This window comes from Gigantopelta aegis, chromosome 4 (genome assembly GCF_016097555.1).
Source record: "Gigantopelta aegis isolate Gae_Host chromosome 4, Gae_host_genome, whole genome shotgun sequence".
NCBI classification, from domain to species: Eukaryota; Metazoa; Mollusca; class Gastropoda; order Neomphalida; family Peltospiridae; genus Gigantopelta; species Gigantopelta aegis.
This window is the reverse complement of record NC_054702.1, coordinates 38,433,229-38,447,902: the sequence shown is the minus strand read 5'-3', so window position 1 is coordinate 38,447,902 and position 14,674 is coordinate 38,433,229. Positions and strand designations below refer to the sequence as shown.

The 14,674-nt window shown below is 39.9% G+C and overlaps 1 protein-coding gene across 2 annotated transcripts in view; it reads left to right on the top strand.

Moving 5' to 3' along the window:
- LOC121370508 overlaps positions 1–14,674 on the top strand; it is a 60,222-nt gene that overhangs the window by 8,645 nt on the left and 36,903 nt on the right. For both annotated transcript variants that reach the window (XM_041495792.1, XM_041495791.1), the window contains exon 2: positions 8,429–8,543. In XM_041495792.1, the coding sequence (XP_041351726.1) occupies positions 8,429–8,543 (115 nt within the window). The remainder of the gene's footprint in view (positions 1–8,428; positions 8,544–14,674) is intronic.

Below are 14,674 nucleotides of genomic sequence, written 5' to 3'. Positions count from 1 at the left end.
AATATACAGATTTTGAAACTGTCGAATTAGATAATGACGCTCTAGATAAACCGATTGAAGAAAGAGAAGTTACAAATGCAATAAAACAACTTAAAAATGGAAAAGCTTCCGGAATTGATAATATTACAAATGAGTACATTAAATCTACTGCGGACAAAATGTTGCCAATATACACAAAACTATTCAATGTTATGCTAGATAACAGTATTTTCCCAAATGAATGGCTGATAGGAATGATTAAGCCAATCTTTAAAAATAAAGGAAGCCGTTCTATGCCAGAAAATTATAGACCAATAACCTTATTATGCTGTAGCTCAAAACTATTTACAACGATCCTAAATAAACGACTAAATGACTACCTTGAAAAAAATAATATCTTAACTGAAGCCCAGACTGCCTTTCGAAAAGGCTACTCCACAACCGACCATTTGTTTAATATATATTCTCTAATTGAAATTTTAAAAAGAAGAAAAAAGAAATTATTCTGTGCGTTTATTGATTTCCAAAAGGCATTTGATACGATATCAAGAAGCTTCCTTTAGCAAAAATTATTAAACTATAACATAAATGGCAAATTCCTTAGAATTATCCAAAAAATGTATCAAGGTATAAAATCCTGTATCAGTTTAAATAACGAATGCTCAAAATTGTTTTCTTGCAATACCGGAGTCCGCCAAGGTGAAAATTTGTCACCTGTCCTATTTTCACTTTATTTAAATGACTTAGAAAACCACCTACTAAATTCTAACTGCTCGGGAGTAGCCACCGCTATAGATGACCACGATTGCTTTCTAGACATCGGTATCCACTTACTTTGTCTCCTATATGCCGACGATACTGCACTACTAGCAACCAATGCTCACGATTTGCAAAAAAATCTAAATGTCTTTTTGGAATACTGCAAAAAATGGAAACTTAAAGTAAACAGTGAAAAAACAAAAATAATAATATTTAATGGAAATGCAAATGACTGGTATATCGAAGGCCGTGATATGTACTACCCTGTCTGTGGGATGGTGCATATAAAAGACCCCTTGCTGCTAATCGAAACGAGTAGCCCATGAAGTGTTGACAGCGGGTTTCCTCTCTCAATATCTGTGTGGTCCGTAACCATATTTCTGACGCCATATAACCGTAAATAAAATGTGTTTAGTGCGTCGTTAAATAAAACATTTCTTTCTTTCTTTTCTTTCTTTTCATTCTCAGAACGTGTATACATGTAGTATTCTCTGTCAGCATATTGTATGACAAAAAAACCCTAAAAAACAAACAAACAAACAAACAAAATAAACAAAATAAATAAATAAATAAATATAAATAAATAAATAAATAAAACCCTCACAAAAAAGCACAACTAAACTGACAAAACAAAAACAAAACCCAAATAAACAAACCACCACAAAATACCCACAAAACACCCACTAAACAAGAAGAAGGCGGATATCACTAACAGTGAGAGCACACCACCATACACCCTGGACTCCTGTCTGGATCCACCCCTGAATACGAGCATGACTGCACATTGCAATCATATCTTGTATTCACCGAGCACCCCACCATACACCCTGGACTCCTGTCTGGATCCACCCCTGAATACTAGCATGACTGCACATTGCAATCATATCTTGTATTCACCGAGTACATCACCATACACCTTGGACTCCTGTCTGGATCCACCCCTGAATACTAGCATGACTGCACATTGCAATCACAGCTTGTATTCACCGCGATAGCGTGTACACCTATTCATGTTTCACCAGAGAGAGACATCATGATTGCTGTCTGTGATAACATAAGCCATAATACACGAGTCACTTACAGGTTATTCACAACAACATTGCATTTGAAACAATTTTTTTCTATGATCTCTTGAGTTATGTGTGATCACGCAGATTTTCTTGTAGCAATGAGAACATTGTTATTAACATTCTGAAAACCGTACAGTAGAGTTTTAGTGGCATATCCAGGATTTTACCGTGGGCATATTTACAGAATGTTTGTGTCGAAGCATCAAACCTCTTGGGTGGACCCATTCTTTTATTGGGTCTTTTCCCCATCCCATCCAGTGCCCCACGACAGGTATATCAAAGGCTGGCATGTGTGTTGTACTGTTTGTCTGGAAGTGCATATAAAAGATCCCTTTGTAACTAATGAACAAATGTTGCAGGTTTTCTCTAAGACTATATCCCAGAAGTGTTTGACATGCAGTGACTAATGGTTAATTAATCAATGTATTCTAATGGCATCATTAAAGGGACATTCCTGAGTTTGCTGCACTTTTTAAGATGTTATGGACTAAAAGAGACTTTTTAACGATTGTAATTACATATCAAATATATTAGTGGCTGTATGTTAAACGTGTTTCTGATCGTTCTACTATTTGTACTAGGTTAAATTTCATTTTATTTACGAAATTATCTGAAGACAAAATCCAGTTTAGGCTTCTTAGAAATAGTAAGACGACCAGAAACACATTGAATATACATACATTTCTAAACAAGAAAATATATTTAAAATGTAATTTTAATCGTAGAAATATTTTATTAGTTGGAAACATCTTACAATGCAGCAAACTCAGGAATGTCCCTTTAAACAAATTATCAAAATATTTGCTGTAAACGTAGGTCTAGAGACAAACGGTCTAGTGGGGTCCTTTCAGTCCAAATTTGGACGATATTGTGAAACGCTGGCCCAAAGCACCAAATTTGGCACAGCTGTACTTTTTTCCTTTTTTTGGTTACAGTCATGATGATGTAATTTTGCGTATTGCTATGATTGGCCACCTCAGATACCTGAATTGATATCCAAAGTGTTCACCACTGCGCCACTTTGAGGCTCAGCAATTAGACTTTAGCAGGGGAGTTGTACTTTAAATAAACACAATTGTTTTGAGAGGGCCTAATGGGAATCTGTCCAGCACTGACAGTATCAAAATGTAAAGTGATTTATAAAGGCAGTTAGGGAAATGTTTAACATTTTTTAAACTCTTAAAACAAGTTTAAAGTAAATAAAACAAAACTTTAATTTTTTTTAATTGAAACAATGCTGTACATGTACAGTATATGTAATTTAAAACAATGTTTGTTTTGTTTAACGACACTACTAGAGCACACAGATTAAATAATCATCGGCTATTGGATGTCAAACATTTGGTAATTTTGACATATAGTCTTAGAGAGGAAACCCACTATGTTTTTTCATTAGTAGCAAGGGATCTTTTATATGTACCATCCCACAGACAGGATAGCACATACCACGGCATTTGAATAAGGGAACAAATAAAGTTAAAGTTTGTTTTGTTTAACGACACCATTGGAATACATTGATTAATTAATCATCGTCTATTGGATATCAAACATTTGGTAATTCTGACACAGAGGAAACCCGCTACATTTTTCCTAATGCAGAAATGGATCTTTTATATGCACTTTCCCACAGACAGGAAAGCACACACCACGGCTTTTGACCAATTGTGGTGCACTAGTTAGAACGAGAGAAAATTGTAATTTCAAATGAATATGATTGCTGAAATGAGTCAGTGCTAGAAAAAGAAGAGTATTAATTTGTTTATCCTATACCCACCATTAAATCTACAGGCGTAGCAACTCTTAAAATGAAAGATGGTTTTGTTTTTTGTTTGTGCACTGATTTATTCATCATCGGCTATTTGATGTGAAACATTTATTTGGTAATTCTAACAAATAATTTTACAGGAAACCCGCTACATTTGTTTCCGCTAGCAAGGGATCTTTTATATGCACTTTCCCACAGACAAAACAGCATATACCACGGCCTTTGATATACCAGTTGTGGGGCACTAGTTTGAGGTGGGGGAAAAAAATCGGAGAATGGATCCACTGACGGGTTTAGATCCTACAACTAAAGCACCTCAGGCGAGCGCTCCATAGACCAAGCTAGATCCTACCCCTCGTGTATGTAGCGACCGTGTATGAAACTCTATAAATATGAAAACGTCGGACCACCCATCGCCATCCCCCCCCCCCCCCCCCCCAACTTCACCGTCCCATTTCCTTCGCACGTTCTAATTTATAACCTTACATGATAACCGTAGTCGTAAACTCTATTAACGTGCCTCTATCCAATTAAGGTTCAGGCACGTCTCTCCCACACCTAATCTCTGGCATGGCCATACGACTTAACAAACTGATGTCTCAAGGAATAAAAAAAAGTTTGTTTTGTTTAACGACACCACTAGATCACAATGATTTGTTAATCATCGGCTGTTGGATGTCAAACATTTGGTAATAGTCTTAGAGAGGAAACCTGCTACATTTTTTACATTAGTAGCAAAGGATCTTTTATATGTATCACCGCACAGACAGGATAACACATACCACGGCCTTTGATATACCAGTCGTCATGCACTGGAGGGAACGAGAAATAAACCAATGGGTCCACCGACGAGGATCGATCCTAAACCTACGGCTTTATCTGATGGAATAATTAAACTAACAGTTAATTTTGCGCCTCACCCCCCCCCCCCCCCCCCCCCCCCACACACACACACTCTTTTTAGCTACGCCATTGGCCCAAACAAGTGCGCAGCGTACGCAATTGACTTTTTGACCCGGTCCTCGTTTTTACTGCATGCTGCACAATGGTTGTTTAGAAATGCGCTTTATAATTCATTTAGACGGACGAGTGGAATTTCCCAGTTACGGCAGGGGCAGAGCAAATATTGATTTTAACCCGACCATGCAGAGAGGGCGCAAGGCGAGATCTCTTTGAAATGAAATGTTGTATGGGCCATAAAAACACAGCGGCAGGCTCAAAGTTAAAAAACAACAAAAATGAACGAGAATCATGGCTCATTACTTTGTTTGTTTCGTAGATGGCGGGTATTCTGACCAAAGGGGGAGGTACGTAGCCCAGTGGTAAAGTGTATTCTCATACGACTGGTATATCAAAGGCCGTGGTATGTGCTATCCTGTCTGTGGGATGGTTCATATAAAAGATCCTTTGTTACTAATGGAAAATAATGTGGAAGGTTTACTCTCTAAGAGTTTGACATCCTATAGCCGATGAGTAATAAATCAATGTGCTCTAGTGATGTTGTTAAACAAAACAATTGACCCAACACATTTGAATGAGGGTTCTAATCATAGACGTCAGAAGCGGGTGTTGGTGGTTAAGAGCATTCGCCCTCCCAATTTTGAAAATTATACATTGCTGCACTCCTCTTAGTCAAAAGACTTAATATAGGCCCTACTAGTATAACACCACCCCCCCCCCCCCCCCCCCCCCCCCCCCCCCCATATTCCGACGCCTACACTAATTTATAATGAGTAACCCACTTAGGTCAAAATACTCGTAATAATGCATAAAATACTGTTCCATATTAGACACAATTAAAGTGTTTAAACTGTATAACGCTTTTTTAATAAGCATTAATTCATTTTCGTTCATTTTAATATATTTACACCCCTCCCCCATTATTCATTTAATGTTAAATAACGCTGACCTGGGAACGAACTTTAACTGCATGTATTTTTTTTTCAGATTAAGGTTTAGTAATTTTTGGAAGAGAAGAAAGTCCAGGCCCGGGGTTGCTTCACAGAGTTGTGTACTTACTTTGGGCTGTAGCCGATACTGGGAGGTGGGGTAAACCCGGTATAATAATATAAACTCAACAACCGCTACGGCATTGATGTTGATTCCATGTGCTGATCCAGGGGGTAGGTGAAGGAAGGAAATGTTTTATTTAACGACGCTCTCAACACATTTTATTTACGGTTATATGGCGTCAGACATATGGTTAAGGACCACACTGATATAGAGAGAGGAAACCCGCTGTCGCCACTTCATGGGTTACTCTTTTCGATTAGCAGCAAGGGATCTTTTATATGCATCATGCCACAGACAGGATAGTACATACCACGGCCTTTGTTACACCAGTTATGGAGCGCTGGCTGAAACGAGAAATAGCCCGATGGGTCGGTCCACCGACGGGGATCGATCCTAGACCGACCGCGCCTAAAGCGAACGCGTTACCACTGGGCTACGTCCCTCCCCCGTTTATATTGATGTTGCTCATCACTTTATTTATTTGCATTTACCGTAGTTTGACACACAATAGCCCATGTATGTTTATATTGATGTTGCTCATCACTTTATTTATTTGTATTTACCGTAGTTTGACCCCCAATAGCCTATGTATGTTTCGTGCTGGGGTGTCGTTAAACATTCATTCATTCATTGGGGTTGACCGGCCTCGGTGGCATCGTGGTTAGGCCATCGGTCAACAGGCTGGTAGGTACTGGGTTCGGATACCAGTTGAGGCATGGGATTTTTAATCTAGATACCGACTCCAAACCCTGAGTGAGTGCTCCGCAAGACTCAATGGGTAGGTGTAAACCACTTACACCGACCAGTGAGCCATAACTGGTTCAACAAAGGCCATGGCTTGTGCTATCCTGCCTGTGGGAAGCGCAAATAAAAGATCCCTTGCTGCTAATCGGAAAGAGTAGCCCATGAAGTGGCGACAGCGGGTTTCCTCTCAAAATCTGTGTGGTCCTTAACCATATGTCTGACGCCATATAACCGTAAATAAAATGTGTTGAGTGCGTCGTTAAATAAAACATTTCTTTCTTTCTTTCTTTCATTCATTGGGCTGTAGCCGATACTGGAAGGTGGATTGAACCCAGTACTTATTAGTTATAATATAAACTCAACGACAACCGCTACGGCATCGATGTTGATTCCATGCGCTGATCCAGGGGCAGGTGGTGTGGGTCGGGCGCCCCCTTTTTTTCTCCGACCCCCCCCCCCTCCCAGTAATAATAAACGTCTCTTCAAACAGCTCTGACCATATCCGCCCCCTCTCATCCACCCCCCACAAACTTTTAGATCCACACCTGGGTTCAGTAATGCATTATCTATGTTAATATACACTAACCGCTTAGTAGTGGTGTAATATATAAGTGCGGATACAAACACGCAAGTGGAACATCTTTTACAAAAGGGGCGGGACGTAGCCCAGTGGTAAAGCGCTCGCTCGATGCGCGGTCGGTTTGGGATCGATCCCCGTCAGTGGGCCCATTGGGCTATTTCTCACATCAAAGGCCGTAGTATGTGCTATCCTGTCTATGGGATTGTGCATATAAAAGATCCCTTGCTGCTAATCGAAAAGAGTAGCCCATGAAGTGGCGACAGCGGGTTTCCTCTCTCAATATCTGTGTGGTCCGTAACCATATGTCAGACGCCATATAACCGTAAATAAAATGTGTTGAGTGCGTCGTTAAATAAAACATTCCTTCCTTCTTTTACAAAATAACAACTTACTGGAACGGGCCCTTCCCACACCCCTCTCAATCCACCGCAGCCAAGTTTATTATATACTAGTATTTAACGTTAAACCGGCTACCTTACGGTTGTCGGTCCTGTTATTTGTTTCTTGTTGTTGTTCTTAAAAGCACCTGTATAGAGTTGCACATTCATGTCTGGGCAGGTCGGGAGATTTGTCGAGTGAGTGCACACTTGAATAAACTTGGCCGTGTTCAGTTTTGTCTGGCTCGGTGTAACGGGATAATAACTCATACTATTATTCTACTACGTGCTGTACCCGTTTGTAATTCGTGGATTAAAAATCATTGGGACGGGAATTCCGATCGCTTTATTCACACACATACACAAAAATAAAATACATTGTGAGCCCACTTAATCGTCAGGTCCTTGTTAAAGAGAGCGAATCGAGTGCGGTGGAGTTGTCTAATACGGGTGTATGTAGGACGTAGATCGAAATGTGAGCGGAGTAGGGAATACACGTTTATTCGCAAGCTTACAGGAATTTACTTGTGGAAATTGCAGGACCACGAATTCAGTGTGTGTTCATTTATCGTGGAGTCCTCTTAAAATAGAGCAAATCGGGTGGATCTAGGTGTTGTATATACAGGTATACGTGACAACGTGATAACTGTGAGTGGAGTAGTAAATACCCGTTTATTCACAATCTTACAGGACTTGTCTTGTGGAAATTACAGGAACACGAATTCAGGGTGTGTTCATTTCAAGTGGAATCCTCTTAACATAGAGCAAATTGGTTCAATATAGGAGTTATATATATGTATATACGTGACGGGGTGATAACTCTGAGTGGAGTTAATACCGGTACATGTTTTTGTCACAAGCATGTAGTTGGTATCCTGTTAAAATTGCACCTATCCTTATGATGCAATGGTTAAGCCATACAGTCTGTGTCTAGTAAGTAGTGGGTTCAAATCCCAATACCGGAATCTCCAACGTAGAATGGATGTACAGCTCAGCACAGATTTTTAAGGCTACTAAATTAGCTTCAAATTTTCTTTGAGTGACCATTAAGTTCCGTTTATGAACAGATAGTTGTGGCGTGTGCCCAGGACGGCGTGCTTGAATCTGGATTGGATATATTAAAGGCGGATGTTATTTGCAGGAACATACGACGTGGGTGAACGAGATTCTACAGAGGAACAAATACCCGCTGATCGGAGATCTCAGGAAAGGATTAGCAGATGGAGTAACTTTGGTAACACTCGTCGAATTCATAAGTAAGTCTTTTCTTTTGCTTATCATCTTATATATAGTCAGTCAGACAGACTGACGGATAGACGGATAGACAGACAGACACACAGAGTGAGTGAGAGAGAGAGAGAGAGAGAGAGAGAGAGAGAGAGAGAGAGAGAGAGAGAGAGAGAGAGAGAGAGAGAGAGAGAGAGAGCGAGCGTGCGAGAGAGAGACAGACAGAGAGAGAGAGAGGAGAGAGAGAGAGAGAGAGGGTGGGGTGGGTAGGGAGGATTGAGGGAGAGGGAGGTAGATAGAGACAGACAGTCAGACAAACAAAGAGAGAGCAAGCGAGCGAGAGATACAGAGACAAACAGACAGACAGACAGACACAGAGACAGAGAGAGAGCGAGAGAGAGAAGAGAGAGAGAGAGAGAGAGAGAGAGAGACAGGAACAGACAGACAGACAGACAGACATAGAGCATACGAACGAGAGAGACAGAGAGACAAACAGAGAGAGAGAGAGAAGAGAGAGAGAGAGAGAGAGAGAGAGAGAGAGAGACAGACAGACAGACAGACAGACAGACAGACAGAGAGCAGAGAGGGAGGGAGGGAGAGGGAGGTAGATAGAGACAGACAGTCAGACAGACAAAGAGAGAGCAAGCGAGCGAGAGAGACAGAGAGACAAACAGACAGACAGACACAGAGAGAGAGAGAGAGAGAGAGAGAGAGAGAGAGAGAGAGAGAGAGAGGGAGAGAGAGAGAGAGAGAGAGAGTGACAGACAGACAGACAGACAGACAGACAGACAGAGAGCATACGAACGAGAGAGACAGAGAGACAAACAGAGAGAGAAGGAGAGAGAGAGAGAGAGAGAGGAGAGAGAGAGAGAGAGAGAGAGAGAGAGAGAGAGAGAGAGAGAGAGAGAGAGAGAGAGAGGCAGGCAGGCAGGCAGGCAGCCAAACACATGTATATAATACATTATTATTAGTCATCCATTCCAATCACTATTGAGTGGGGAATATATTCCCCACAAAGACATGTTTTATCGTCGTCATTTATCAGTTACTAGCTACAAATGGACATTGATTTACATGTTATAAATCACAAATCAGTGTGTGCGTATCTGTGTTTTGTGTGTGTGTTTAAATGTGTGTATGGGTGTGTTGTGTTGTGTATACCTTGTACTTGCATTGAAGTATTCAGTTAACAATGGTTGTACGGTATGCGTGGGCGGGATTTGACATAAACATCCCTCTTTCCAAAATATTACGAAACGCATTGATATTATTATTTATATATTTCTTTTAATTTATTTATTTATTTGCTTGTTTGTTTACAATTGTTTATTTATTTAATTATCTGTTTATTTACGTGTAGTTTTAACATTTATTTTAAAGAAATTGGAATGATCATACATAATTACTACCTGATGTCATTACTTTATAGTCATGTTATAGGTTAGAAATTGTACATAATATATATATTAAAATATATATACATGTATATAATACTTTACCCTAGTGATAATGAACAAAATAAAGAAACAATAGAATGAATGAATGACTGTTTAACGACACCCCAGCACCAAAAATACATCGGCTATTGGGTGTCAAACTATGGTAATGCAAACAAATAAGGTGATGATCAACATCAATATAAAAATTCAAGATTTAAATAAAAACAGTGTAAAGAACTGTGCAAAAATACAAATATCACAGATAGATACTGACTTTTACTCAAAATATCAATTTGTGCTGCATTGGCTATTCTCAAAGAGAATGTTACACCCCTGCACCACGGTGAGGTTACAGCACGTGCAGGGGCAGAAACATTAGAGACACTTTGTATTATTATTATTTTATGCCTATGGGTTTAATAGTATATCATATAATGTATCATTCATTCATTCATTCATTCATTCGTTCATTCGTTCGTTCGTTCGCTCGCTCGCTCGTTCATTCATTCATTCATTCATCCATCCATCCATCCATCCATCCATCCATTTATTTATTAATTCATTAATTCATTAATTCATTTATTTATTCATTCATTCTTTCATTCTTTCATTCTTTCATTCTTTCATTCATATTGTCTCAAAACCCACAAGTGTCCCAAGCCTTGTATTTTGAAAATGTATTATCTATAATGTGAGGAGATAAACAGAGACAAATTGGGTTTTTTTTTCTCTTATGTTAAGGACCAAGTTACCGTATACTGGACACTATAAGTAGCTGCTCAATAAACTATGGAGTGGGATGTCAACACATATTACTTTTTTCTGTTTTGGGAGCTTGTTTATTTTGGTTAACGACACCACTAGAGCAATCATCAGCTATTGGATGTCAAACATTTGATAAATGTGACATGAAGTCTTCAGATAAAGCGCGTTACATTTTTTTTTCATTAGCAGTAAGACATTAATGTTCTCACATACAGGACAGCACATTCCACGGCTTTTGATATACCAGTCGTGGGGCACTAGCTGAGAAGAATCTGTCAAAGTAATTCGTCAGAATTATTCACATGAATCCTATTATAGGCAAGAATACACCATTGCATTACAGAGGACATTAAAAAAAACACCTTCTAGAAGTAGTTTAGTACATAATGATTCATAAAACCTATTATAGGCAAGAATACACCGTCGCATTACAGAGAACATTTAAAAACCCCACCCTCTTGAAGTAGTTTAGTACATAGTTATATATATATGAAACCTATTATAGGCAAGAATACACCGTTGCATTACAGAGAACATTAAAACAAACAACACCCTCTTGAAGTAGTTTAGTACATAGTGATAACATATGTAACCTATCATAGGCAAGAGTACACCGTTGCATTACAGAGAACATTAAAAAACCCCACCCTCTTGAAGTAGTTTAGTACATAATGATTCATATGCAACCTATTATAGGCAAGAGTACACCGTTGCATTACAGAGAACACGAAAACCCACTCTCTTGAAGTAGTTTAGTACATAGTGATTCATATGAAATCTATTATAGGCAAGAATACACTGTTGCATTACAGAGAACATTAAAACAAACAACACCCTCATGAAGTAGTTTAGTACATAGTGAATCGCATGAAAGGTGATTCATAGGTAAGAATACACCGTTGCATTACAGATAACATTAAAAACCCACTCTCTTGAAGTAGTTTAGTACATAGTGATTCATATGAAACCTATCACAGGCAAGAATACACCAATGTTGCCTTAAGGAGTACATTCAAAACGTCTTGGTATGAATCATATTAAAGGCAAGAATACACTACTGCATTAAAGTTAAAGTTTAGTTTGTTTAACCACACCACATGAGCATATTGATTTATTAATCATCATCGACTATTGGATGCCAAACGTTTGGTAATTTGATATGTAGTCATAGAAAAGAAACCCGCTACATTTTTTCCATTAGTAGCAAAGGGTCTTTTATATGTACTATCCCACAGACAGAATAACACATACTATGGCCTTTGTTATACCATACCAATCGTGGTGTACTGGCTGGAACGAGAAATAGCCCAATGGGCCCACTGGCGGGAATTGATCCCCAGACCTACCGCACATCAGGCGATGTACGTGCTGCCTCTTGCATTACATAAGGGCATTAAAAAACACTGAAGTATTTTAGTACACGGTGATAAAGAAATGAGCCACTAACACAGGATTAGGTTAATTTGGTACATTTCTCTTTGTCTGCTGGCCTATGTCTGGAGGATGTCACGCATGTCAGACGTCTGTGTAACTAGCATGGGAAGACGTCTCCAGCGAAATGTCACAAGCACGAGTTCAACATTTCAGTGCGTTTCCTTTGTTAGTTAAGAAGTTCACGAATGTAAACCCGGAGAAGCAAACACAAATATTGCAATTTGAGCGCATAGACTGACGGTGTGGTACTAAACCTTGTGTTGTTCTTCTTCTTGTTCTTGGTTTTGTTTGCTTTTTTGTTTTGTTTGCTTTTTCTGTTTGTTGTTTTATGGGTGGGTGGGTTGGGGAGGCGGGTATGTGTGTGTTTATTTGTTTGTTTGTTGTTTTAAGGGTGGGTGGGTTTGGGGATGCGGGTATGTGTGTGTTTATTTGTTCGTTTGTTGTTTTAGGGGTGGGTGGGGTCGGGGGAGGCGGGTATGTGTGTGTTTATTTGTTTGTTGTTTTAGGGGTGGGTGGGTCGGGGGAGACCTGTATGTGTGTGTTTATTTGTTTGTTGTTTTAGGGGTGGGTGGGTTGGGGGAGGCGGGTATGTGTGTGTTTATTTGTTTGTTTGTTGTTTTAAGGGTGGGTGGGTCGGGGGAGGCGGGTATGTGTGTGTGTTTATTTGTTTGTTTGTTGTTTTAAGGGTGGGTGGGTCGGGGGAGGCGGGTATGTGTGTGTTTATTTGTTTGTTGTTTTAAGGGTGGGTGGGTTGGGGGAGGCGGGTATGTGTGTGTTTATTTGTTTGTTTGTTGTTTTATGGGTGGGTGGGTTGGGGAGGCGGGTATGTGCGGGTATGTGTGTGTGTTTATTTGTTTGTTTATTGTTTTAAGGGTGGGTGGGTTGGAGAAGCGGGTATGTGTGTGTTTATTTGTTTGTTTATTGTTTTAAGGGTGGGTGGGTTGGGGGAGGCGGGTATGTGTGTGTTTTATTTGTTTTGTTTTATTGTTTTAAGGGTGGGTGGGTTGGAGAAGCGGGTATGTGTGTGTTTATTTGTTTGGTTATTGGGGGTGGGTGGGTTGGGGAAGGCGGGTATGTGTGTGTTTATTTGTTTGTTTGTTGTTTTAAGGGTGGGTGGGTTGGGGGAGGCGGGTATGTGTGTGTTTATTTGTTTGTTTGTTGTTTTAAGGGTGGGTGGGTTGGGGGAGGCGGGTATGTGTGTGTTTATTTGTTTGTTTATTGTTTTAAGGGTGGGTGGGTTGGGGGAGGCGGGTATGTGTGTGTTTATTTGTTTGTTGTTTTAAGGGTGGGTGGGTTGGGGGAGGCGGGTATGTGTGTGTTTATTTGTTTGTTTGTTGTTTTAAGGGTGGGTGGTTTGGGGGAGGCGGGTATGTGTGTGTTTATTTGTTTGTTTGTTGTTTTAAGGGTGGGTGGGTTGGGGAAGGCGGGTAGGTGTGTGTTTATTTGCACCTTTGAGGTGTCCTGAATGAGAATTTGGGGTGCAGAGTTTGCACTCTTTAAGAATTTAAAATATACAAGATTGTTTTAAAAATTGGTAGAGAGAGAAAGAGACAGACAGACAGACAGACATACATATATAGAGAGGGAGGAGAGAGAGCGAGAGCGAGAGAGCGAGAGAGAGAGAGAGAGAGAGAGAGAGAGAGAGAGAGAGAGAGAGAGAGAGAGAGAGAGAGAGAGAGAGAGAGAGAGAGAGAGAGAGAGAGAGCGAGAGAGAGAGAGAGAGAGAGAGAGAGAGAGAGAGAGAGAGAGAGAGAGAGAGAGAGAGAGAGAGAGAGAGAGAGAGAGAGAGAGAGAGAGAGAGAGAGGAGGGAAGAGAGGAGGGAAGAGAGAGACAGACATACAGACAGACAAACAAACAAACAGGCACGGACAGACATATAGAGGGAAGAGAGAGAGGGAGGGAGGGCGGGAGACAGACAGAGAGACAGACAGACAGAAATATAGTTCTTCCACTGCATGCAAATTCTAAACCAGTTCTCTTTATTCAATAGTTTTTAATACCCTCATCTATGTTATCGCTTCTGAAACAGTCTTCATGCTATACAAAGTAATCCTTCGCCGTGCATGGTGACTTCATATTAATACGTTATGTTTAGCACAACCTGTCATTGGAGGAATCAAGTCGTATTGAATGATTCATCAGTCTGCTTGTTTTCATATTAAGAGGATTTGTTGGCGATTATTTCATATCGACTCATCCGCAAAATGCTATGATCGAAGCATTTAAAGGTTTGTTCATACAATGCAACTTTTAGTATCCTGGTAACATGGTGGACAAATGTTATATAATTATACAGTTGTAAAATATCCCATGCTGCTAGAGTAGATAATTCAGATGGTGTATTGGGTACATTGTAGACTACGCTAGACATTGTACATAGTATAGTTAACCGCCAGTGTTCACATTGTTACATTAACCATTGCATTCGCAACCTCTAGTGTTCACGTCAATTTTGCTAACACGGCTATTAAATTTATTTTTGTTTAACGGCACTACTAGAGCACGCTGATCTATTAATCAT